Genomic DNA, 27,647 nt, shown 5'->3' with positions numbered 1-27,647 from the left:
TGGTGCGGATTCCAAACACTAACAGTCAACAATGGGTCTCACTGGTGTCCAATGTGCCATCCATATGAACTACACTTTCCTAAAATCCTCCTAATAAACCGAAGTCGACGATTCACCTTCCCCACTACAAAGCTTATATGCTCATTCCATTTCATGTTAGTTTCCAACGCTACGCCGGGATATTTAACCGAGGTGACTAAGCCAAGCACCACGCTACTAATGCTGTATTCTAACATTGTATGTTTTGTTTTTCCAGCTCATGTGAATTAACTTACATTTTTATATAGTAAGCGATGATAGACCGCCAATGGTACACGTTTGGGATATTCCCAACTGAATCCATAGTAATGACTGTGTATCTAAATTAGCAATCAATTATCTGCTGACATAATTAAATATCTGTGCGGGTCTACAAGTAGCATCTAGAGATAACTTGAGAATAGTAAACAAGAACCAGATGCGGCTATTGCAGCCTACGTATAATGGACAAGTGTGGATGAGTGCTGTACGGCCGCGGTGTGGTATAAAAGAGGCACACAAGATAGCTGGCTTACAATCTGTGTGTGTCGTTCGCGTTTGTCCAGTGCTTGTTGTTGCTGTACAAGGAGAAAATGTTCACAGATCAGTAGTCGCGGTAGAGTACTCGGTAGATAGCTGTGTTGTAGCGCTAGCTGTCCCGGGTTATGTTCCGCGTGGGAGCTGGAATTTTCCTCGTTCCATCCACTGCTCTTAAATTGAGTGCCGGCCATTTCTCCCTGGGGTAAAAGGTGGCTGGGGCTGTAGGCACAAAGAAACGTAGCCTCAAAGAAACGTTCGTGACTAAGCGATTGGTTCTCACTTCATTGAAGAAACGTTAAGGGTTGAAAGGTACGCACAGTTTCTTACCAAAGTGCCAGCGGCTTTCCTAGAGGGAAGCACCTCTTGAAATATATGGACGTGTGACGTACCAGAACGATGAGTGCCCGAAGCACTAGCCGCTTGTGAATAGGAAAGCGGTCATACGGGTCTTCCCTGGTCGCTGGATAGGACGTGGAGGCGTTATCAGCTCGACTGCACACTCGCCTGATTTGTTGGCATTTGCTCTTTTTCTGTCAGTTTCACTCAAAGATGTCACGTCTTCCGACCCAAGAAGATTTAAAATATTACACTGCTGCAGCACGAACAATAATATTAGAGAAATCTCTTCAATGTGTCCAAAATCCTTTCCCTGGGGAATGCAAATGCGTATTGTAGTAGACTGAGCATTTCGAACTCTTGACGGGAAACATGGAATTTTAAAGAAGTCTTCATGAACACATTCCTTCTGATTTTATTTATCTTGCTATTGCATTTATGCAGCGTAACTGTGAATCTATTTCACGAGTGCATTCCATTCTGGACGCGCACTTTTCTTACAAGTCCGTGGCACATATGCGATTAGAACAGTTACCGTAATTAGCTGTAACGACTTTTGAAGTGCAACTGCTCCACCGCTTAGTCGGAGTGACGCGGCAGTTCCTCGAACTTCCGCATTAAGCCGGCCACTTTATTCTTCATGTCTCCGTATTTATTCCTGTATGGTCACCCCGACGAAAACATTTCTCCCAATGTGAGACTAGTTTCTTGATACTTTCACTGTAGAATGTTCGACGTTAGTGACTGAGCCACAACCTCACCTCTGCTGTCACCTCTTCGTCCCTATCTGAGTGAAGTCCTCGAAGGTCTTCTTTTAAGTATTGGAAACAGATGAAAATCGTAGGCACAGTATGGAGGACGAACGACGACAGTGAACCCAAGGCGTCTGATTGTTGCAGTTGTCACAGCGATCGAGCTCATACGGTTTATTGGAAATTCAAATTTCTTGTATACGTCGCCAGCAACCCACGCAAAACAACAAGTCAACAGGTGGAATAATTTTGGAACTATCATCGGTCTACCCACCAACCGACACTAACATTCCCTTGTTTTGATATCAGTTTCGATGAGTATGGATGTCAATAGCTTTACGCGAACAAACAGTATTAGGCAGCAGGCTAGTAGAGTTATCAAATTTGCAATTTTATTTCGAATGAGTGATAAATAATTGTTAGGGTAACGGACGTTGCCTGTTTGCCCTTCCGCTAGTGAAGTCGCTGCCCTTTCACTAATAAAACTACCTTTCCATCACTTTGCTCTCACTGGTAAATGTATAGTATCGTATTTACGGTACCCGTTTGAGCTACGGCAAGTGTTAGAAGCAGACATCTGAATAAATGTAACAGGAGTTTCCTCACAACATTTTGTTTCTTTCCTTCGTCGTAGCTGGTAATGGTATAGGCCGAAAGCATTATACAAATATATATGAATAATATCAAAATAGTAACATGACGAAATAATCACATTTTCCAGTTATTTCATAGGATGGTGGTACGTTGATGGTGCTTAAAATCGTTTTTGATTTATAAACATATGTTAATGGCAGTGTTTAAATGAAACCCAAGCCACACAGTTGAGTACACTACGTTATAAGATTTGAACTTCGAATGACTGAGTTGGAGCAGGGAACGGATGAAGCCTGTGTTAGGTGGAGATGTGTCAAGTGGCCGACGGTGCGGCAGAAGACGTGGAGTTTAGGTTGCGGGTAGCAAAGATTGAAGCTCAGCCTTAGTTGTGGACAAGGAAGCCTGATGTTTGAAAGGACAGGGCACAGTGCTTCGGAGTCGTTGGTGCTGGTGGCTGTATTTTAGTAAGAAGACTGCTTTGATGCTGCTCTGTACGCTATTGTGTCTCCAGCAAGTCTTTTCATACGCGCTTGCGCACTGCACCCTAAATCATTTCCACCTGCCCACTGTAGTCAGTCTCTCAGTTTTTATTATCCAAACTAAATATTTACTGATGTCTCGGGAGCTGAAATCAACTGAACCCGCCTTAGAAAATTTGTAACTAATTTCTTAACTCCAAGATCAGATTAACACCTTCATTGTATTTATTAGTTGTCTGATCTGTCCCTACTTCCATATCACCACACTTAGAAAGATTTTGTTTACCTATCAGTAATGTTTGTTTTTCATTTTACACTCTTGTGTAAGGCTACATCCCAGACGAAAACTTCGTAACACGTGAGTGTATTTTCGACGTTTGTTAGCTATCTGTGAAGATGACTAATTACATCTATTCAAGGTTCTTTTCTACAGAAAGAGTAGTTAAGTGTGTGTCTTTTTCAGAATCACTTTCTTCCCCTGCTGCCTGTGTGCATTTTTTACCTACCTCACCGCTGCCGAAGTGAGCTGCACTATGTAAGGAGTGCTGCTACCTGTGACGTCATAACGTATCGATATTAGAATCCTAACGTAAGCGCTGGGTTCCGGAACTTGCTGTGCCAAGGGCGCCCTTTCTCTGTGGAAGCGTTGTCTTACTGTATAACAAGAGTTCGCGAGTACTGGTGGCTTGGAGTTTTGAGCTACCGTACGGAGCGGTCGCGCGCCACGGCTAAGTTATGTTGCAGAATTTGGTAGTGTGTGGAATTAGCAGTTAAGAGTGATACGTCAGTTTGTAGGAGAAAAGTATTTCAGTTATTCCGCGGGAAAGCGAGCACAGTTGTGATTTATGTTTCATACTGTGCCGCGTTTGAAAATCAGTCACTGTCGTGAAGAAACATATTGATAGTAAAACGTAAATGAAAAGACTTCCGTGATCAATAATTACCTGTTTAATCAACCCTAGCAATAACAAAGCATTTTCCATAACGCGCATTACCAAGGGAAGGGGGTGACTTTACACCTACCCAAAAAATTAAAAACGAAAGACGTTAATTATTGTTGAATTTTATTATTAACGACTGTATTTCCAACAAAAAAATTTTTAAATGCAAATTGCGTTCATTGGTATTGACTTTTAGTTTCAAACTACTTTTTAAAGAGACAATGATGTGGAAACAAGTCCCTGAAACTGGGAATACTGAATACGACTTTCAATGGGAAAAGTGACAACTGGTACTGAAATTTAAATTTTTGGTCTGAGTTAAAGTGATTTCTGAACTGTGAAGCAGAGGGCTACGAGAGCTGTGTCATCAGAGTAGTGATGGCGCTTCATCAACAACAGTTAGTGAAAGTCTGATAAGATGGAATACATGGAACTACTATCATCTACGACTCTTCATTATCAACTTTCAGCTTTCTAAATTAATGTGTAAGTTTACAAATTAAGAACGTATCTTTTATATAATTTAACTTAAAAATATAGGTGATGTAAAACCTCAATTTTGTGACAAATGCTAAGTAAAAAGGTACCGAATGTGCTCCACGTTGTCCAGCGAAGTCCTAGGCACCTACACCAAATTTTGACAAACAGCGTACTCTATTCTTTTACGTTTAGAACGAATCGTAGGAGTGTATCGCATGTTAACTAACGTTTTTCTTTATTTTTGTAGTATTTTTGTAGTTTCTCTTCATAGCATGGCAAGTGTAGAGTCGAGAATGGCACTCTCGAGCTTCAAAATCTTCCACGTTTAGCAGACATTGGAAAATACATCAAAAAAGGTTTTGCATCACCTCGGTTCCGAGAGTTCCGGAACGTGTACAGAAAATTGAAACACGTCAACATAAACATCATTTCCACCCTTTTTATTGCTCATGAAAACCACACATTGCATGTTGCACCACCATACAACGAGACCTTCAGATGTGGTGGTCCAGATTGCTGTACAAACCGGTACCCCTAATACCCAGTAGCACGTTCTCTTGCATTGATGCATGCCTGTATTCGTCATAGCATACTATCCACAAGTTCATCAAGGCGCTGTTGGTCCAGATTGCCCCACTCCTCAATGGCGATTCGGCGTAGGTCCCTCAGAATGGTGGGTGGTCACGTCGTCCATAAACAGCCCTTTTCAATCTATCCGAGGCATGTTCGATAGAGTTCATGTCCGGAGAACATGCTGTCCACTCTAGTCGAGCGATGTCGTTATCCTGAAGGAAGTCATTCACAAGATGTGCACGATGGGGGGCGCGAATTGTCGTCCATGAAGACGAATGTCTCGCCAACATGCTGCCGATATTGTTGACTATTGATCGGAGGATGGCATTCACTTATCGTACAGCCGTTACGGCGTCTTCCATGACCACCAGCGGCTTACGTCGGCCCCACATAATGCCACCCCAAAACAGCAGGGAACCTCCACCTTGCTGCACTCGCTGGACAATGTGTCTAATGCGGGTTCAGCCTGACCGGGTTACCTCCAAACATGTCTGCGATGATTGTCGGGTTGAAGGCATTTGCGACACTCGTCGGTGAATAGAACGTGATGCCAGTCCTGAGCGGTCCATTCGGCATGTTGTTGGGCCCATCTGTACTGTGCTGCATCTTGTCGTGGTTGCAAAGATGTCACCATGGACGTCGGGAGTGAAAATGCACATCATGCAGTTTGAGTCTTAACACGACGTCCTGTGGCTGCACGAAAAGCATTATTCAACATGGTGGCGTTGCTGTCAGTGTTCCTCCGAGCCATAAAGCTAGTTGTCATCCACTACAGTAGCAAGTAGCCCTTGGGCGTTCTGACCGATTCAAATGGTTCAAATGGCTCTGAGCACTATGGGACTTAACATCTATGGTCATCAGTCCCCTAGAACTTAGAACTATTTAAACCTAACTAACCTAAGGACATCACACACATCCATGCCCAAGGCAGGATTCGAACCTGCGACCGTAGCAGTCGCGCGGCTCCGGACTGAGCGCCTAGAACCGCTAGACCACCGCGGCCGGCCGTTCTGACCGAGGCATGTCATCGACAGTTCCGGTCTCTCTGTATCTCCTCCATGCCCGAAGAACAACATCGCTTTGATTCACTCCAAGACGCCTGGACATTTCCCTTGTTGAGAGCCCTTCCTGACACAAAGTACCAATGCGGACGCAATCGAACCTCGGTAGTGACCGTCTAGGCATGGTTGAACTACAGGCAACACGAGCCGTGTACCTCCTCCTTGGTGGAATGACGAACTGATCGGCTGTCGGACCCCCTCCGTCTAATAGGCGCTGCTCATGCATGGTTGTTTACATCTTTAATCTCAACACTCGATAGGAAACCTGGAAGAGGTGCGCTCAAATCCCTGTCCGACCTGAATTATGCGGGTTATGCGTTGTTTCTGAAAATAATGTAATAGTCTCGAATGACGTCGATGGCAATGAGATTCTGAATTGTAAAATTCGTTCTTATATTTTTCACCGTAAAGCCAACAACTAAGGGAGTCCGCGGAAGAAAGTGCTAATCATCACTTTAGTTATATGGTTTCGAATAACTGCATTATATGCTGGTTGGAAGTAGTTCCATTAGAACCGATAGAAAGTGCTTGTTGGCCTTATATGTAATGTTGTTTTACAGTATTTATTTTGTTGTCTATAGCTGGAAACAGTGACGTCCCAAAGTATTAATGTGGCAGTGACAGTAATGCTTGAAGATTTTAAGGACGACTGTTACCCAGATCTTGACTACGCACCACACAGTGCTTCCGTTGAAGATACCGTTAGTGTGGCTTAGCATTATACTGCCACCAGGCTAACTGCAGAAGTTTCATACACAGCATTTGTTAAAGCCTTGAGGAATCCTTTACTGCTGGAAGTATACTGTATAAACGCAGTGTAATATGGATCAATAAACGCATGTAGATTTGATACAGTCACTGTTTAGTTTTACATGGTAACAATACAAAACGAAGCTGGCGTCACAGACAAGTTGCGATAACAGCGAAGACAACAAAAACGTTTGACTTTAATCGAAACACACAGACCTTATGTCAATGAAGGTGAAATATCACATGGATTCAAACTTTTTAAACATTTAAAAACGCTAAGACGCAAAGGGACAATGTCTATCATTTCAAAATTAGTTGGACCATATCCTATCCATAAAAATAGGTGATATAAAACCATCGTCACCTACATACACTATCATTTTGAAAGCTTGCAAGTCAATAATGAAGGAGAAGAAAAAAGAATACCAAGGTCCAGGATACTGCTTTGTGTTGTGACCATGCTTAACAAAAACTCAGTTACTTTCTGAGAGTCTTACAAATATTGAATTATAGTTTATTTATGAGAGATGTCTTTATTCCCCACAGTTTTTTTCTGACGCCATAGATAGTGAACATCGGTGTTTGCAAACATTTTATGAATTAATTTAGTCACTATAGAGAAACTGACGTTACTTCCTGAAAGTTTTAAGGCTATTGGTATAAGTTTTTTTCCGTTTTTATGTTTAGTGATGCAGTATACTACTCTTATTTACGGCAGTAAAAGAATCATATTTGTTCTCTTAACTTTTCCACGAACTTTTTGATGAGGACAACGCTTACACACAATATTACGTACAATGTTACAAGTAAAATTTTAAAGATTACGGAACTGAACAATAGTGTAAAATTTGTAGAAAAGTTCCAGTTCAGTTACGATTTACAGATTCAAAGAAAAATGTAGCATGCAGTAACTCAAATCTGTGCTCTCTTCCTTCCATCGAAATTATTCAACACTATACATTATAGTCTGCGAACTACTTACGCTGCAACTGATTTCATTTTTATAACAATACTTTTTAGGGGTCATCTGAAGCTGCTTCATTGACGAAAAGAATTACACAAATTTTGCAAATACTCAGGGATTATCGCCAAAAAGAGTATTAACGTTAAGTGTAATGAAAAGGTGCGTCGAATTATTTTGCCGTAAGGTAGCTATACTTCCAAATTTTATCGCTAGTTCCTTTCTAAACGAAGTTGTGCGGACAATGCGCATGAAGAGTACAGTGACTACGATATGTGCTTGAGAAGTGAAAGTCATACTGAAACCGGTGTGTAGCCTTATAATTCATCGTCCTCATCGGACAGGGAGCCATAAATCCAGTCTCTAGTGAAACTTTGAAAAGAACTATCGTTGTCCAAGGATCGGTTGCTAAACATAATTACGTGCATGGAAGATCCGCAGCATAGTAAAAAAGAATTTTAAGCAGATTTCGAATGAGTCCGCAGCAATATGATCGTGTGGTGCATCAGAAAAAATACGGCTATTCAAGGAAGAAAAAGTCGCTGTTGTTACAAAAATTGCTGTGAGCGCATTTCAAGGATGATCGACACATTTACAGGACGTGCATTATAGCGACCTGCGTTACGCAAATCAGATTGCGCGCGACCTGGACTACAGTTATTTCAAGGGAAGCAATGGATGGCTGCATTATTTCGAACACTGCTACAGAACTGTAAGACAAAATAACGAAATTTCAAAGAAAGCGTCAACTTGACGATGTACAGCGAACTGCGGAATCTGCCCGAAAATTTTTAAATGAAATAAACTTATCGTACAGTAAGGAATTCTTTTTCAACTTCGACCATTAGGAATTTCAAGAGGAAATGCATATGAAAGGAACCCTGGAAATTAGAGGTACCAAGAGAGTTATATGAAATCAACTAACGTCAATGTCTTAATGCATCCGTATACAGATAGTTATGCCGAATATTAATTTGGATGGTAAATTGGCTGAAAGTTTTTTATTGTGCTGCGAAAAGTTGGAGCAGCTCTGCCTGCCCGCCCGCCCGCCCCCCCCCCCCCCCTTACGATTGTTTCCCGTTTGCGTGATCTTACAAGGGCACTAGCAAATATTTATGTCGTAGCAATAACTGCTTTTGCTCGATTCCTGGTCTGCGTGTAAAAATCATACTCCTTTAGAGCAAACTACCGCTCTTGAAAAATTTGTGACATTGCAATTCATACCACCTGGAACCACTCGACAAATTTGGCGTCCGGATGTCCATTTTTTTTCCATGAGAATAAAACATTATCGCACTACCTGCAGCTACGCCTTAAAGGACAGCCAGTTTAACGACAAGCTCCACGACAGACTGTTTCGCATTCGGTTGCATAACATCACATTCCATCAGTTCACCACCCCGTTACACCGATGTGATTTTATATCTATTCTTTAAAAGAGGGTACCCAGCTGAACGTCATGCACTGTTTGTAATTTCCAAACATTTCGCCTTCGGTCTATGTGATCATATTGCAAGTTAATTTTTTGTTTTGAACATTCCTTGAATCTCGATGATGTCCATTTTGTGAGGTGTAATACATACATCCCACATAAGGTTGATATCTGTACTTCCCAGACACTCATTTTATGTTGTCATCCTGATGCACTTGGTGAGTCATTAGCAACTAATATTTTTCTGTCCAATTGTTATCACAACACTTTCACAAATGAGTCTTACCAAAGATTGAACTTGCGACCTCGAACTCGAGGAGTTCGTCGTGGTAATTTTTTTAACATAATGGCCTTCCCACTATTTCTCATGTTTTGTTGTTGTGTTTAATGGAAACCGTTTCTGAAGAATAATTATTAGCTCTACGTCTATACCACGCTAGTCACCGTATGGTCTGTGGCGGAGGGTACTCTGTTTATCCCTCACCTGTTTCCGACGTGACTGGCTTGAGGGGCGGGGGGGGGGGCGGGGGGGGGGGGCGGGGGGGGGGGGCGGGGGGGGGGGGAGAGACAACTCTTGGTAACCCTGTGCGTGAGCTCTAGTATCTCCAGTTTTGCCCCTATGGTCTTTTCACGACATATACTTACGAGCGAGCAATAAATCGGTTGGCTCTTCAAGGAACGTATACACTCGGAATTTTAGCAGTAAACACCAATGTAATGCAGAACCCCTTTCTTCTGGGAGGTGGTCAGCCTGGTAAGGGACCTTTCCAACAGGCACTCTGTCTTGTTTTAAGTCAGATGGCACCACAGGTGAAATACTTCGAATACAACTGGAAGAAGGTGAGATATAAAAATTAGATTTATTGTGGGTGTAGTGCAGGACTCAGTGTCCAGAAGCGTGGAGGCATCATATTCATGTATCCAGTGTGAATTACTTACTTCTGTTAAGTTGTGTGACTGGGAAACTTCAGTGTTTTCTTGAGTACTGGGCAGCTTATGTATTCTATTTTGGGTGTAATTTTCATGTGATAAAATTCTTCTGCATTATGAGCTATTTCTTGGTGTGTTCAAATAAAATGTACCAAATGAGGCCCAAGATGTGACGACGTTAGCATTCTTGAAGTTAAAAATTTATAGAAGAACTTTCACAGATTTTTTGCTATGTTGACAATTACTGATGTAATGTGCAGTGTTGTTAGACAAGATAATTTCGTTAGGAGTATTCATTTTTGGAACACAACCTACGACCATCTTAGAGCCAGAAGTGATGGCAGTTTCTGCAGGACCTGACCATCATTTTGCAGGACAATGATCAAGCACGGACATTGCAAGTTGTTACTGAAGTGTTTGACTGCTGGGGCTGCTAAGTGTTATACCACCTACTGCACTCCCATGACTTAAGCCCTCTTGAGTTCTACTCTATTTCTAAACCGAAGGAAACACTTCACGGCATTTAGTTCAGAACTGCTACAAATTCGTCGGGCAATAGACCGCGCCGCTCGAACTGTCAACACAGCTGGCACTGCTAAGAGTATCCTACGACTTCCGCATCGCTGGCAACGGGTTATACACAATACTGGTGACTACTTTGAAGGTCAGTAAAACTTTGAAACACGTATCTATTTTGCACGAGCTGTAAATGAATAGTTGCCACTATTAAAGTTCCAACCCTCGTGTATAAAGGATAATTCCGTGTTGATGTTAAAGACTTTCAGAGATGATGGAGAAAGATAAATGTACCAATTTGAGGTAAGGGTTCCTGTACCGGAACCAATGAGTCTGAAGTTTTAAGCAAAAACCGTTCTGATACGACTGACAGTGGAATGCATCTATACTGCCGTTGCCAAGATTGTAGCGGACGCCAATTTCAGAAATGCATACCTTAAGAGTTATTAGCACTTCTTCGATATAGGAGATGTCTCTCACTAGCAACGATGAACAAGTGCTCACAGCTGTTGAGGTATGCATTTTAGTGCCCATGTTTACTAGACATTTTTCTTGTTTTTTGTCCACACTACTACCTCTGAAAGTTGCATACCGTACATTCTGAACAACACGTATTCCACTGTCAGAGGTATCAGAATGATTTTCGCTTCTAACTTTCGACTCGTTTGTTTCTGGTCCAGGAACCCTTACCTGAAACTTGTGCATCTAAACGTCTCAATCATCCCTTAAACCCGGTAACATCTTCACGGAACCACGGTGTACATACATTTATAGGTGCCGGCTCCTATAACTTTGGTGATCCGTGGTGTCGTTGGATGAGGTTTGCGAACCTGGGTTCCCATTCAAAATATTATGTACTCACTCCTCTCTGGAAATCTTAGAGGTTTGTAACGAGAAATTACGTACACCCTGTGTACGCACGTTGTCCACTGATGATTGCATGTGCGAGTAGATCGGCAGTGCGTTAATGATGAATATTTTCAGGTGATGAAGTTTTAATAATGAGATTTCCTTACCAGCTACTATGTTTTCTTGAAGTTGTACAGATTTCTTGTCCATGATTTAATGTTTTTTTTTTCAGCGTTCTGCGTAGTTCACTACGTTGTTGTATGTACTTTATACTAACGTTTGATAGTTCAAGAACTTCACAGTTGATTAATGGTTTACTGTGAGGGTTGTGATGTCATGTCAGTTGTTGGTGGAGCTCCTTATTTATTGATTATCTGAATAATTATTTCCATCTAATAAGACACAGATAATAAGTGACATTTCTTTGCATGTTATTATTTCTCAGGTGCTGATAAAGGTAGGTCGACGGATCATGTTGTTGTTGTCCAAACATTGTGCTACATAATCTCTCTATTACGATGTTACGTAGGAATGAGAATCAGGATTTAGATGCTGACTCAGATGGTTTAGCTGTTTTTGATACCAAATGTAGAATTACAAGACTAAGGAGACGTCCTCTTCGCACAACTGGGCGCTATAAACACCAATGAAACCCAGGATTGTGTGTGTGTTTTGCGAATAAGAATTTCAACATTGTTCTCTGGGGCATTAGCATTATAAATTTTGCATGTCTTAAAAGTTCAATGGTCCTATCATGGAACGTACGACGTTATCTACTGGAACATAGTACATAGTGTGAAGAGTGAGATCTATGAGACTATCTTTGAGTACGACTGGAGTTACTTTTACGTCTCAAGTTTTCTGTTGTCAGTACTAAGCTGAATTCTGTTCACTAGGACGTTTTGAATCCGGTCACACATGTTGCCTGAAATTCGGCGAGCTCGTATTTTGTTCATTAGGCGGCATTGTGGAACTGTGTGCAAAGTCTTCTGGAAGCGACAGAACACACCATCATTCTGGGCTCCGAAATGTACTGCTTTCTCGGTCTCGTTGGTGGGTTGGCACAAAAGTTGTTTGGAAAATGCATCTTGATTGCCAGAGAAGATGTTATAATATGCAAGCATAATACGTATCCCAAATTTCCCAACGTCAACGATGCAGGTCTATAGTTGTGTGTGTTGGATAACGCTTCTTGAAAACCGGAAGTCCTGCTTTTTCCCAAATACCTAAGCACGCTTCTCCTCTAGGGCCCTACAGTAGACCATTGTTAGAAGTGCGTTGTTTTCGTGTACTCAAATGTAGAATCCTATAGATATCTCTTCAGATCCAGCCGCCATTTCGCTCCTGAATTTCGGACGAATTTCAATCGTTTGGTCACTTATTTCGGTATTTCTCTTTCTGGCGGTCGTGTGAAGATTTAAAGGAAGAACCACAGTAGGATCTTTCGTAATTAAAGCACATATCGTCTTGATGCCATTATGGGTGGAATAGATTTTATCTGTATAAAAATCCACACGTGCACGTCACACATACTACACCACGCTAGTATGAATTTGCTGTGTGTAGTGCACGACTGACTTATGAATGGGTGGGATAGGGGCTGGGGGGGGGGGGGGGGGGGTCCTGCAATTCCGCACAGGGTAGAAGAGGCCGAGAAACCCGCACCCAAGATCATCACAGAGTCGTATGAAGTTTTGGTTTAAGCCTTCCACTTGGCTCCAAACCAGAGGACTAAGATCGATTCTGGGAACGATACTGCTTCCACTCCGCGGGCGAGGCTATCTGCCTTTACTAATGCGGCCAGCCACACGTAGGAACCAAGGACGGCCCCTGACCCCCGGCCAGAGCTTCAGTCGTGTCGCCGTCGGTCACGATTTGCAGCCGGGTGAAGCCAGTGTGGTCAGCCGCTGCCTCCGCATCTCTGGTTAGACATCCCGGCAAGCACTCTGACACTGGTCGTTTTACCCGACCTGCGGGTCATGTCCCTAAGCGACTCCGTCACCATACTACCTTTTGTTCCAACAGATCTATTTCTTGAAATAAATTAATCGTAATGCACACTATTTATACTCTTACTGTAGGAGTACCTACGTCATGAGTTATCACCAATTGCGCATGCCACACTCAGGTGGAGCCCTTTCTCCATTCTTGTTCATTTACCCTGTGTTACGACCCTTATTAACCTTGTCGATGTTGAGACGTCTTAATGCTTACCTATCTATACTGACGCGCCAAAGAAACTAGTACAGGCATGCCTATTCAAATACAGATATATGTAAAGAGGCAGAATACGACGCTCCGGTCGGCAACGCCCACAGAAGACAATAAGTGTGTGGCGCAGTTGTTAGATCGGTTACTGTTGCTACAATGACAGGTTATCAAGATTTAAGTGAGTTTGAACGTGGCGTTATAGTCGGCGCACGAGCGATGGGACACAGCATCTCCGAGGTAGCGATGAAGTGGGCATTTTTCCCGTACGACCATTTCACGAGTGTACCGTGAATGTCAGGAATCCGATAAAACACCAAATCTCCCACATCCCTTCGGCCGGAAGAAAGATCCTGCAAATACGACTGAAGAAGAGAATTGTTTAAAGTAACAGAAGCGCAACCCTTTCCCAAATCGCGGCAGATTTCAATGATGGGCCATCGACAAGTGTCAGCGTACGAACCATTCAGCGAAACATGGGCTTTCGAAACAGAAGGCCCACTCGTGTACTCTTGATGACTGCACGACAAAGCTTCATGCCTCGCCTGGGCTCGTCAACACAGACACTGGACTGTTTATGACTGGAACCATGTTGCCTGCACGGACGAGCCTCGTTTCACATTGTATCGAGCGGATGGACGTGTACGGGTATGGAGAAAACCTCATGAACCCTGCATGTCAGCAGAGTACTGTTCAAGCTGGTGGAGGCTCTGTAATGGTTGTGTGCGGTTGGAGTGATATGGGACCCCTAATACGTCTAGATACGACAGGTGACACCTACGTAAGCATCCTGTCTGATTACCTGCACCCATTCCGACGGACTTGGGAAATTCCAGCAGGACAATGCGGCACCACACACGCCCAGAATTGCTGGAGAGTGGCTCCAAGAACACTTCCGATGGCCACCAAACTCCTCGGACATGAACATTATTGAGCATATCTTGGATGCCTTGCAACGAGCTGTTCAGAAGGGATCTCCACCCCTCCTACTCTTATGGATTTATGGACAGCCCTGCAGTATTTCCTCCAGCACTACTTCAGACATTAATCGAGTCTATGCCACGTCGTGCTGCGGCGCTTCTGCGTGCTCGCAGGGCCTCTACACGATACTGTATGTATGTATATCTACATAAATATCCCTCTGGGACAGCCCAGATGGTATATTTAATGTGATACTCCTGAAGAATCTCTGTGTAATACTGATGTGACAGATGACCTCGTTTCGAAGTATTTCAATACTGAGGTTATGGTAGGTCAGATTGACTTTCATGTGCATCAATATTACAATATGTGACCAGAATGGGTTTGCCTGGAGACTGCATGTCGTGCATCATTAGGTCAGTCCAGTTAGTGGAATCGATCCGACTGCAGTGACAGGGCTGAAGTAAAAAATAAGGGGAACACATGTTTATTATTTAGCTCCAATATGCTACAATAGCGCGCTGTAGAAGTTGTGAGTAGAAGCTACTCTTACACCACGAATGAAGACCTTGTACGGAGTGCGACGTTACCCGTACCACAAGCGCCTCGTGTCGGACAGCGTGTGGCCGCTACATCTCCACGGCCAGCCGCGCCTCGCTCCACTTGACCGGCCTTCGGCTACACTCTAGAGCATTATGTAAGTCACAGGTCCGCCGTGGCAGTCCTGCTCCGCGAAACTCATTAGCGAAAGGAGCATCCGGGGTAGCGCGATCTTCAACTTGGCCGCCAACTCCAGTCTTTTGTTGGGTGTTATACTCTCCACAACAGCATATGTGGATGTATTTCAGAGTTTGTAGATGACAACTGTGTTAAGAGACGAATAAATGAAAAAGCTTTTCTACCTAGCTTCTCAAAACTAATTTCGTATGACTAAGGTTTCTGGTTCTAACATCATTACCTAGTACACAACGGATTCCAAATATGGATACCGAGTAAACAGAAGGACGTCAAATTATCGCTTCTTGCTTAAACTATGAAAATTCTCTGTTGTCTGTTTCAATTTATGTTGTGCAACTTCACGAGATTTATTAGCATAAAATTTACTATAACTATTAATATACGTACACTTTAAAAAGCTATATGCTGTAACCTGTCACTTCCAATAAAAGGTCAAACCACCATTGACCAAACGAACTACAGATGTATATCAATTTGCTGAATGTAAAAGTGGACACACTCAAATACACTTCATATCTTTTACTTGTAGGTTTTATATGTAGGCTTGTTGTCTCCAGAGTAAGTTTCTTGTCTCTTAATATCCCTGTACAAGAAACCCGAAACTTTCCAGGATTGTTTAAGTTCGATGGGTCACTAACAATGAAATAATAAATGTTCACACTTTTAACTTTTGTATTCGTAAAATGCTTTAAAGGACCGGTTGATCACAGTAACTACTATCTGTACCCAAGAGCTACAAACTCCAATGAAACACGAAAGACGTCTACTCCTTAACGACTTCACACAACTCTTACAACTTCTCTTCCCGCCGAGAGACGAAGAACATCGATTCCATTTGTAGGCGAGGAAACCCATTATTTCCGTCGCTAGCAAAGACTATTTAAACTAGCTCATATATATTCTTCACGTATCGACAACCAAAAATTTTGGAAATGTTATAAATAAATTTACGAAATTCGTTGTTATGTTACTACTCTCATCGAATGTAAGCAGCAATGCACAAAATACTTTCAATCATATAGTGTCGTTTTGTACAATTTTACAGTCTTAAAAGTGAAGTTATCGATACCCAGCATTGTAAGAGAGCTCATAATGTGCATCACGCCTAGTAACAACTCAGTGCACGGATGGGTACTTATCTGCTTGCCCAGTTACGAATGAGGGCGCAAGGCTCCAAAACTTGTCAGCTTCACCTCTGTGTATAAAATACATTAAAAAGTGGAGTGGTCAATAATTGAATTGAATTCTTGAACATTTTGATCATTACTAGTCTTTTCGTATAGCTTACTCCGTTTCAGTATTCAGAATTTCTTACATCGTGCACGAGTCTACGTTTTCGTATAGTTTTTATAGATTAACAAATCCTATAAACCTGTCCTGATTTTTGTTATGACTTGCTTCCGTTACCAAGAAGATATGGCCCTCATGTGCATTTACCTTCCTATAGTGCAACTAATCGTCAACTAACATTCATTTTCTTTTCTATTCTTCTTTACATTATTCCTGTCATCAACTTGGGTGCATGAGTTTTTAAGAAGATCGTGCGATACTTCACGCCCTCATCTTCACTTGCTGTCTTGGGGATTGCGTGGATGATTTTCGGAAGGTCTGATGGTTATCTCCATTCTTGTGTCTCCTGCACACCAACTTGAATAGTCATTGGGCTGCCACTTCCTCAGACGAGTTTAGAAATCCCAAAGGAATGTTAGCTACACCTTCTGCCTTATTTGTCGTATATTCTATTAATCTCTGGGTTCCCTATGCCATCCATATCTACTCATGTCATCAGGCTTCCTCCTCTCCGCGCTCGATTCTGCGTTAAAGGCAGAATTCCTCCTTCGCAGTTAATGTTGACACCATTGCTTTCTGTTTCCGCAAAGATTGTTTTGCCTTTTCTGTACATTGCATCAGTCGTTCAGGCGTACATTTACCAAAGAAAATCGAAAAAGAGCCTTAAGTTTTGAAATTTATTCTAAAGTCTCCTATGCACTCCACAAGTCTTAAGGAAACACCCCTAAAACGAAATCACAGAATCCAGAAATAGATTTTTTTCATTTATGGAAGTATCGATACACACACAGGGCATATGGGCATGCAGATAGCATCACATGTCGAAACTTTTCGAAACATACGGCTGTTTGGAGACTTCCCTCGGAAAATATTTGACCGGCCGCTGTCTCTTATCCACAATGGCTCAGATATTTTTAGATTTATAAACATTTTCCTGAGTCGTTTCCGTTTGCCTTTTATTTTCTTCATTTCAAAGTGATTTATGTTGCTGTATTTATGTCTTTCCCTGTAGATTTTTGTACCCCTTCCTCTCATCGGTCATTTAAGTACTTACTCTGTTACCTACGATTTTTTGACGTTACTCTGTTATTGCCATTGTAACTCAAGTACCCAGTGTGGTATTCATTACCGCCGTATCTACAGCCTCTGGTACGAAGGCGTAGTTAATTTGCTAATACAAGGAAGTGTGGGAGTAAGAATATGATTGGGTGGGAGGGAGAGGGTGGGTGTGGAGGAAAAGAAAGAGGAAAAATATAAATGGATGTAGTTTGCTGTAGTTATGTAGAGAAGAGTGGAATTGCAGAGAACAGAGACGTGGAGAGCTGCTTCAAATCAGTCTTCGGATTGAAGGACAAAAATAGCAACATGTGGCAATCACCACCACCATCGTGTCGATAATTATTGTAAATAGCTGATGTGATAAAGTGTGGTAAGGAGAATTTATAATTGGCCGAGAGAAAAGCCCGCATTAACAACTGTGCGACTTACATGAGGTATCAGCCGCTACAACGACCGAATAATTACTGCAGAACGCCTCTGGTTCCCTCCCCACTTCAGCTTTGCAGTAGATAGCCTGTGTCGTCTACTGTTTAGCACTACTGACTAGTAACGCAAATGTCCTAGGTTCTATTACAGAGGAATTAATGTTTTCTGTGGTAAAGAGGTCTAGAACGGGGTCCGTGAGATAGGCCATTAATTACTGAACAGTTTTCTTTGTAGTAGTGAGAGTACTGGAGCAGCACGAAACTGCAACAGGTTATTGCAGTACCGCGATCTCCCCCAAGGTTGCGCGCGAAGTACCTATTAAGCAGGTGTCGCCTTTCTAGCAGGTATTTCCCGCTGTATCAGATAAAGGCAAGGTCACGTTCAATACCTTCATTAAGTGAGTGAAGTACGCCGAAACTAAGGAGACTAACTTCAGAGATTTTGCCAATAATATGCGGGGAACCCTTTGAGTCTTCAAGGTGTTAATTTTGATATGTGAGCGTTAGTGTCACTATATTTCTTTAGCCTTGTGAGAAAATCTAGTCGTTCGGACTGTTTCTCAAAAATAATAAATTTTCTTTTATTTCACAGAGCTGTCAACTAGAGCGTCAACGGATAGTAGAAACTCTACGATAGGTCATACTGTATTACTTTTCCATAATTTTATCTATTAAAGTCAAAAAGAGTGGCTAATCTTCTCCATTAACTATGAAAGGAAAAGTCGAGATGGAAACAGACATGACTGCTACCGAACACAAGTGAAATATATATATTGGAAGCTGTGTGTTTCAGTACAGGATTTCTCTAGATATGAACTCCGGAAAATACAAGTATGCAAAAATATTCACTATGTGATGATTCAATAATAAATAAGGAACAGAGGAAACTAAGCTTTAACGATAAATACTTATACTGGAAATGTAGACAAATTTCTCCGTAAACCTACCTCCGTACATTGGCGGGTAGACATGTATACACATGCACAGCGGCACATATACTTTGAGTTGCAAACGAAGTCGATATAAAGTACCCCCACGGTTTCTGGGTAATGTAGCCACTCCTATCGCACCCTTACATCAGTTCTAATTGTGACGAGGTAAGGTACAGTATCTTTCTAACTCAGGGAAACATTCCAGCACTTACCTGCTATTATTTAGGGATCTCGTGGAATTGTGTCCTCGTGTTTCTTCGTGACGACAAGTCAACTTTTTTCAGAGTTATAATGATCTGCATCAGTGTCACAACAAAGCGGAGCCTGCAAATAAGTTTCATGTTTTGCAACTAACAGCGTTCACAAGGAAAGTCGTCCTTTTCCTTAAGGCCCTAACCTGCTTGATTGGTATTCGATTTCACATTTGTTCATAGCCCAATGAGAATCCCTGTCTACTAAGTTAGTATAGGGCCACTAGGCACATCCTCTTAAAGTGGGTACAAATTTCGGGAGTCTATGCTTTGTTGTGAAAAGAGAAAAATCTTCGATTTTCAGTCGCCTTGAAACACTGGACGTGCTCTCTGCTCCGTACAAGCCACAATAGCAAAAGGTATGCATTGTTAGAGTTTCATCTGTTTTTTCAGCTTCGGTGGGCGATTGCCAGAGTTTAACTAACGCATCGAGACTTCAGTGTTAGAGAAATGATAGCCCAGCCCCCAGCCCCCCCCCCCCCCCTCTACATATTCAGCCTTCAGTGTAATATTTTTCTCGACTGCGGATTACTAGGCGGAGATCTTGATTTAGGCGTACATTTCAGCTGCCTGTCAAATGTTCTAGAAGATAGTTGTACTTTGGCCACATGAGAGGGGCCCCCATGGAAAAGGAGTGATCGTCTGACAATTACACTCTGTGGAAACATTGAGGACCTTTCCATATCCGCTTAATGCGTCGATACTAGTGAAATCCAGCATCGCTATCGCTCTTGTTTTCATAAACAGCTTTACGAGCAACGGTGTTCTCCTTGTGCACTGTGGTGCTTTGTGTTTCAACCCTACGTCGGCATATGGTCCGTGGCCCTGACGTGAAGTCGTGACACACTACTAACAAGGGAACCTCCCCGTCGCACCCCCCTCAGATTTAGTTATAAGTTGGCACAGAAAACAGGAAGAAGTTGTGTGGAACTATGAAAAAATAAGCAAAATACAAAAACTGAGTAGTCCATGCACATGATAGGCAGCATCAAGGATAGTGTAAGCTCAGGAGCGCAGTGGTCCCGTGGTTAGCGTGAGCAGCTGCGGAACGGGAAGTCCTTGGTTCAAGTCTTCCCTCGAGTGAAAAGTTTAATTTTTTATATAACCAACTTCGCTCTCCAGAATTCCAGGATATGTTCAGATTTTCTTGGACATATGCAGGATTTGACGGTCTACACACGGAAAAATTTGAAAACGTTAAAAACATATGTTTTGACAGAGCACAGGGAAAAGTGTGCGACTGTGAAACTGTTGCATTCATTTGTTGCAGTTTATGTGACGAACTCTTATGTTTTCATCACTTTTTTGGGAGTGATTATCACATCCACAAGAAAACCTAAATCGGGCAAGGTAGAAGAATCTTTTTACCCATTCGCCAAGTGTACAAGTTACGTGGGTCGATAACTAATTCCTGCCATGTGACGCACATGCCGTTACCAGTGTCGTATAGAATATATCAGACGTGTTTTCCTGTGGGGGAATCGGTTGTGATCAAATGTTTTCGGTTCCCATTGGAGAGGCACGTCCTTTCGTCTACTAATCGCACGGTTTTGCGGTGCGGTCGCAAAACACAGACACTAAACTTATTGCAGTGAACAGAGACGTCAATGAACGAACGGACAGACAGATCATAACTTTGCGAAAATAAACTTTTTACTTGAGGGAAGACTTTAACCAAGGATCTCTCACTCCACAGTTGCTCAAGCTAACCACGGGACCACGGCGCTCCTGAGCTCACACTATCCTTTATGTTGCCTATCTTGTGCATGGACTACTAAGTTTGTATATTTTGCTTAGTTTTTCATAGTTCCACATAACTTCTTCCTGTTTCCTCGATTGATTTGTGTTCAGTTTTTCAAGGCCTGTCCACTGTGCCAACTTTTAACTAAATCTGAGGGTGGTGCGATGGGGAGGTTCCTTTGTAAGGAAGGAAATCTGGCAGTGGACAGGCTGAAAGTATTTCCTGTAAAGTTGTTTATCGATACGGCAAATAATTTCCCCTCTGCACTGTCACTTAGCGAAAGCTTAGTTATGAGTACCCTCTACTTCGGAATTCACCTCTTCATCATTCTGAAAATGCCTGCACGAAATGGTTTCTTCATCCGAGGAATGGAAAACCAGTCACCGAGTACCGCTTCAGAAACATACATTGCGTGAGAGAAAATATGGTCGTCCTAGGCGGCGTATAACACACACCTCGGGCAGTTACCCGCAACATTCCGTTTTGACGGCCTCCCTCAGTTACCACGGGGGATTTCGGTTGTACCTGTATGTTCCAGCGTCTGCCTTTTCCGCGCAAATTCTGCTAGTTGCAAAGAACTCTCAGCGTCACGTCGGCCGACGACAGTTTCCACTGCTTGCCTTGCTCCTTTCCGTCAGCAACAGTGACACCCCCGGCACTCGTATAGTGGGAGTCTTATCGGTTGGTGCGCCTCCGTAGTGTGGGAGGCTGTGAGGGCTGGGACGGAACCACTCAGCGTGGTGATGCCAAGTGATGAGCTACATGGATGAGAAGCAACGACTCCAAGGTCAGAGAAGCGGACAACAGCCGGGAGAGCAGTGTGGTAGCCCCACGCCGCATCCGTGTGACGCAGCATGGGTCGAGGATGACACGGCGGCCGGTTGACATCGCGTTGTCTTGTGTCGCAGCGCGGAATTAAGCCTTTTTCGCATCAACTGAGAGAAATACGCGTGATTGTCATGGCCAAACTTAAGTAAAAAGAAAATTGAAAAAGAAAAGGAATGGTGAACAAACTTTGAACCGAAAGAAGCATTATAAACGTAGTTCAACGAAACACAGGTTAGGGGCAGAGAAGACATCGAGAGAGTGAACGCTGTAAGGTTGTGTGTACTGTATTTTATACGATCTGGATTGTATTCGGAGCACATTTTGATGGCACCTCTTCTCCATCCATCACTTTTTTTGTGCTCGAAAGAAGTAACGGAAAGACATCGGGGCTGTTTCCGGTACCCCTACGCATTACACCTCACATCTAATGCTTTTTGCCCCGGTCGACAGTTCCTGCTCACAGCCATGAAGATGTCTGGCTGACTGATTATACGCTGCGAGGGGTTGCGCGAGGGGGGGGGGGGGGGGGGGGCGCGAATGCGAATCTGAAAGTAAATGGCACCGAACGGTTGTTGTGGAACTTGTGATAGGGATTATATAAGTAGCGCACACACACACACACACACACACACACACACACACACACACACACACACACACACACACACACACCACTCGTACTACTTATATAATCCCTATCACAAGTTCCACAACAACTGTTCAGTGTAATTTACTTTCAGATTCGCATTCACATTCACTGCTGCTAAGGTAATATCGACCGACCGACCGACCGACCCACTCAGCCACGCACCATGGATGCATTATGGAAGGACGTGGGGGGTCAGCACACCGCATCCATCCCCCGGCCCCTGTCAGTTTTCGTGGCCTGGAACCACCACTATTCGGTCAAGTAGCTCCTCAATTGGCATCACGAGGCTGAGAAAGAATATTGCCATCCACCAGTGGTCAATTCAGTCATGTCCCATTTCTTCGAAGTTAGTATTCCCTATTTCCGTTAAAGGCGTCAAAGTTAAAAATGATATGTTGGGCGTACGTCGTTGATGGGGCATTAAAGTGTGCTCCTCTTCCTTTACTTCTCAAAACGTGACTCCATACCCGCGAGGCGTACTGTCGACACCCGACAAAGCGAACACACCCAGTAGCGTTCTAGGTCCGTAGTCCAGTTTAAGTGGAATACAGAGCGTTGGAGAGCGACTGTTCATGGTGGTGGTGGTGAAAGTATCACTTTTCATGAATTCACATGGCCTATCCTCCATTATGGCACCGAAATAACTGACGATAGCCGAAGTAGGGAGGATATGAAATGCAGAATAACTATGAGAAAGGAAAGTGTTTCTCATGAAGACTAATTTGTTAACATTGAATACAAAGCCAGTTATCACTTTAATCTGAAAAGGGTCTTAAGTAACTTCTTGGAGTTAGGTGGTAGCATGTTCCACATATCATTTTAACAATTCTTCCCTCGAAATGATGTGGAACGAGTCTGTTTACAAGATGTGTTTACAAAATTAGCGTTAAGATTAATGAACACATTTTAGTACTACTATTGCAACTGCAATTCATTTTTTTATTCGACGTAATTTTTTTTAGTGGCTACCAGTTTTTAAGTAGAAATTCGACTACAGAACAGGAGTCGTCCACGAGAAATGACTTTCAATTAGGTTTAAAACTTTCTTCGCTACCTGTCTAAAGACTTATGTTGTTCGGCAAATGATTTAATATTTTCGTTATGCGTATTGAACTGACAGCTTTAACAATGGATAATGAAGGTTATTTTAGGCTCTAGTGTTGTAGGTACGTACAACAGTTCTTCTCAAACTGCCTACACGGTGCCCCTGAGTGAACACCATATAGTATTGTCACTGCTCGAATTTGTTCAATCGATATTTTTTTTCTAAGTGATGAGATACCCAAGGAAATTATTTCGTAAGACAGTTTTGGATCGAGATACTCAGAATGTCAGGAGTTCGATATGTTTGTTTCCAGCATTAGCGATTATACCAAGAGCAAAACCAATTTTTCGAGAAACTCAGGAGTATGATTCTTCCACTTCAAGTTTTCATCATCACGTATAGACCCAAAAATTTGGAGCATTGAACCCTATTTACTGATTGCTATTCATATGCTATATCAATTGTTGGTATGACTGTTGTACAGAACTAAATGTAGTTTTTTTTTCTAAAATTTAGGGAGAGTCAATTTTTAGAGAACCAATATGAAGGTATCATTTACCAAGACTTCTGTTGATCTGTCTAATGGAAATTTTAACACTAGTATTATATGATAAATTACCAATTTTGCTTCTTTAACGTCATTCAGTTACATAAGGAACAGGACTGGAGCCAAAATTGAATCTTGTGGGACACCCTTTGTGATTTCTTCGCAGCCATTAAAATTTCCGACCTTTCCGACATGGTCTGAATTATTCATCACACCATTTTGCATTCAGTTTGTTAAGTATGATTCAAATAATCAAACATTACATTCTCAAGTATAATTTTACATTCAGACTATTTCTATTCAAACTATATATTTCTATTCATACTATATTCTATGAATAAACTGACTTACGTCTTGTGAAAGAAAAAATTGCGTTAAGTTAAATAACGGTTTTGAAGTAAAGAAGAATGCATGATTACATGTACAAGTATTAGGGTGGTGTTTACCTGTATTGGACATTAGTATGATATTTTAGTGCCTGTGCGACTCCGAATTACGAGCAATGCTCTTTTAGACATGCAGCGGCGACTACAGCCATCACGAAATACATGAAATGTGTTCGCAGTTACGAATGTGGGCAACGATCAGCTGTAGAATGGAATGACGACGGTGAAAATTGGTGCCGGACCGGGACTCGAACCCTGATTTCCCGCTTTTCACGAGCAGTTGCCTTACCATTAGGCTATCCTAGCACGACTCACGGCCAGACCCAAACTTCCACATGTAGGCAGCCATGCGTGTCCAAAGGAACATTGCATTGTAATCCGAAATAACACAGGCATTGCAATATCGCATTTATCCGCCTGACACCGGGCCCGCTGCTTTCAAGTGAAATGTCTCGCCTGTGTATACTGGATGTACGAGTACAAGATGTAGACACATGGTTGACGACTTATGGAAGTTTGGTTCTGGCGATGAGTCATGCTCGGATAGCCTAGTGGTAAGGCAACTGCTCGCGAAAAACGGGAAATATGGGTTGGAGTCCCGGTCCAGCACAAATTTTGATTGTCATTCCATTATACAACTGATGGTCGGCGACATTTGGAGTTTTTAACACATTTCATGTATTTCACGGACGCGAGTACATCTGCAGCGTCACCCCTGTGGCCCAGGTGCTGCACGTGGTTTCAGCCACCTACGACAGGTAGCTGGCTGGCGACAGACAGTACAGAGAGCCGAGGTGCAGCAGTTGTGAGGTTTGGCTTACCGTGGAGAGGACGTAGTTGAAGAGAGAGGGCCAGAAGGGCGCGAGGCAGGCGCCGATGGCGGCCAGCAGCACGCCCACCACGGTGAAAACTGCGGGGGCGCGGGAGGGGCCGCACAGCCGCAGCCGCCCCCGCACGTCGGGGCTCACGTCACGGGAGCCCAGCTGCACCACCATCTTACGCCGGAAGCACTGTGCCGGGGAAAACAGAACACACACATTACATTACCGACACGCGGTCGCTCGCACAACAGGTGTTCAGCACTTCTACATCATCAACACTGCACCAGGTGGTACCAATTGTGGATAGTGCACTGAACACTTCAGAAATGAAGAGAATGAAAACCTTTCAAATGTCGTGATCCAGAGGTACACTATCTGATCAAAGCTATCAGAAAACTCTACTTAAGGCGGGATTCGCCGCTAGGAGTCACAAGAGGCGGATCTGCTAATGTAAAAGGACGCAGCGAGTATTGGGTTGTCAGTACAGACGCAAGAACAGCAGACTAGACCCTTCAGGAGAGCTCACCGACTCCAAATGTGAATTTGTCATTCGAAGTCGAATTGAGCAACAAGCCAACACCGACGTTTGAACCACTTTAAAGTTGTCCACTTTCCATTGTGCGATTGTGAAATAGAAAAACAAAGGAACAACCGAAGCTAAACAGAGACGGAGCATGTGCTGGTGTAAGCTGTCGCCAGGTTGTGAGGTGACCGGTAGCAGGTGCTGGAGCAAGCGCACCTATCAGAAGAGAGGCCAAAGACAGACTCGCAGGCAATGCGTCACCAACGCTCTCTCGACAGCCAGTATTCACATCGCCACTGGAGGGACAATTCAGTCATATCCAGTCATATCCAGTCAGTCTGAGTCAGTCGCAGTCAGCTCAGTGACTAGCTCGACGCTACTCTAGTTAGCGTCTGTCAGTTGAGATCACTGGCTGTGAGAGGGTAATGTTTATGGAGGGGACTTTTATATCAATGAGGCTAACGTGGACTAGTACGAAAGAGCTTGTACAACAACAACTTGCTTGAAGATAAGCAGCTTCTTGTTCTTATGAATGAAGAACCATGTTAATACATGTCGCAAATTTCATTTAATGTGTACTGAGACACGTTTTCGTTGGAGTGTGCGGTTTTCGAGTTATTAAAGATAAACGAACAATAGAGATATTAGACTTGTTAGACCTCGGAAACCATTCGCAATAGGGCTTATGTCCACATGAAGTTTTTTGTTCAGAATCACTAATACTGTCGCATCTCAAAGCACGTACCTTTCCTTCTGACTCACCCTGTATGTAGAGCAAAATACAAATAAGAATAGCATACATAGTATGGTTGAAATAAAACAAGTCAGAAACGGGTGTCTTCTTTCACCCACTCTTATAGTTGATGCAGCAAAAAGTTGGGTAAATACCACGTTTTAAAATTATTGATGTGCACGTTAGTACACTGCTTATTTACACGAGGAAGTAACAGAATGAAACTGAGCAACAAGAAACTGTTTTCAATTTAACTGAAGTCAGCAGAGAATACATCTGACATCTCTATTATGGAAACGAAACCGACATATTTAGGATCCCAGTGTATGCAGTTTCAGATGTAAACACAAGCAGATCATAGAGCAAGTTTATACATTTAAATACTTATGGTAGAGTATGACATATGGCGCCAATAATAAAATACAAATTAAGTCACACTAACGTATTTCTATGGAACTATACGTTTGGGAAAGCAAATTTACATAGGCACTCTACTGAAATTTTATAAGGTTATGACAATACCTGCACACCTATATGGATGCGGACACTGACTACTGAGGAGCAGAGATGGTAAAAAAAACTTCCTTAGATTCGTGGCTGGATGTACTTTAATGGCCAGAAAGAGATTACATTTGAGCTGAACTAAGCGAAACTTAATTGAAATATTAAAACAATGTCAGATAATGTAAGCAGAACACACAAGCCATATGCCAAATGGAAGAACCACTAAAACAACTAAACTATATTAAAACAAAGAGGCAAAAAATCTTCAAGACGACCATTGAGGATTTGGCTAGCGAATTTTGGACGAACCAGGAAAAACCGAAACGACGAACTCTTGATGTAGGCGGCGCTGATGATATCAGTACTACATTCACGCTTTAGATTGTAGTGCACATGCAAAGCGATGAAACAAAATAAATAAATAAAAATACGTTCCTCAATAACATAACAGCTATAGTCGGTGCTATCTTCGGCTTCTCCTAAGCACGAATTCATAGGAACCATCCTAGCATTCGCCGGAGTTGGTTTCAAGAACTACTGAAAGGAAATATAGGGGAAGGGGGGGGGGGGGAATCGGGATCTGAACAATCCCGCTGCCCTCCCCTCACCGAATGCCAGAGCGATGCTCAGACACTGCGCCATCTTCTCCGTAGCGCTCTGCGTGTCGTAAAACATTACGCGTAACGCGCAGACCAGTTACACAGGCAGCCCACTCACTTTCGACAGAGAATATGGGAGAGCGACGGCGAACCAAATTCTTAGCACCGCCGCCCACGGGCAGTTATCCTTGATGTAGCAGACACGTGTCTGGGTCAGCAAGAGGCAACAGGTTCG

At 42.8% G+C, this 27,647-nt stretch overlaps 1 protein-coding gene across 6 annotated transcripts in view; it reads right to left on the bottom strand.

The window, feature by feature from the left end:
- Nucleotides 1–27,647, bottom strand: part of LOC126195414 (protein croquemort-like) — a 1,080,874-nt gene that overhangs the window by 184,945 nt on the left and 868,282 nt on the right. For all 6 annotated transcript variants that reach the window (XM_049934014.1, XM_049934015.1, XM_049934016.1 and 3 more), the window contains one exon: nt 25,054–25,242. In XM_049934014.1, coding sequence (XP_049789971.1) covers nt 25,054–25,227 — 174 coding nt within the window. In that variant the 5' untranslated portion in view covers nt 25,228–25,242. The remainder of the gene's footprint in view (nt 1–25,053; nt 25,243–27,647) is intronic.

Source organism: Schistocerca nitens, chromosome 7 (assembly GCF_023898315.1).
Source record: "Schistocerca nitens isolate TAMUIC-IGC-003100 chromosome 7, iqSchNite1.1, whole genome shotgun sequence".
Classification (NCBI taxonomy): domain Eukaryota; kingdom Metazoa; phylum Arthropoda; class Insecta; order Orthoptera; family Acrididae; genus Schistocerca; species Schistocerca nitens.
Note: the sequence above shows the minus strand (reverse complement) of the source record. Positions and strands in the feature narration are given on the sequence as shown.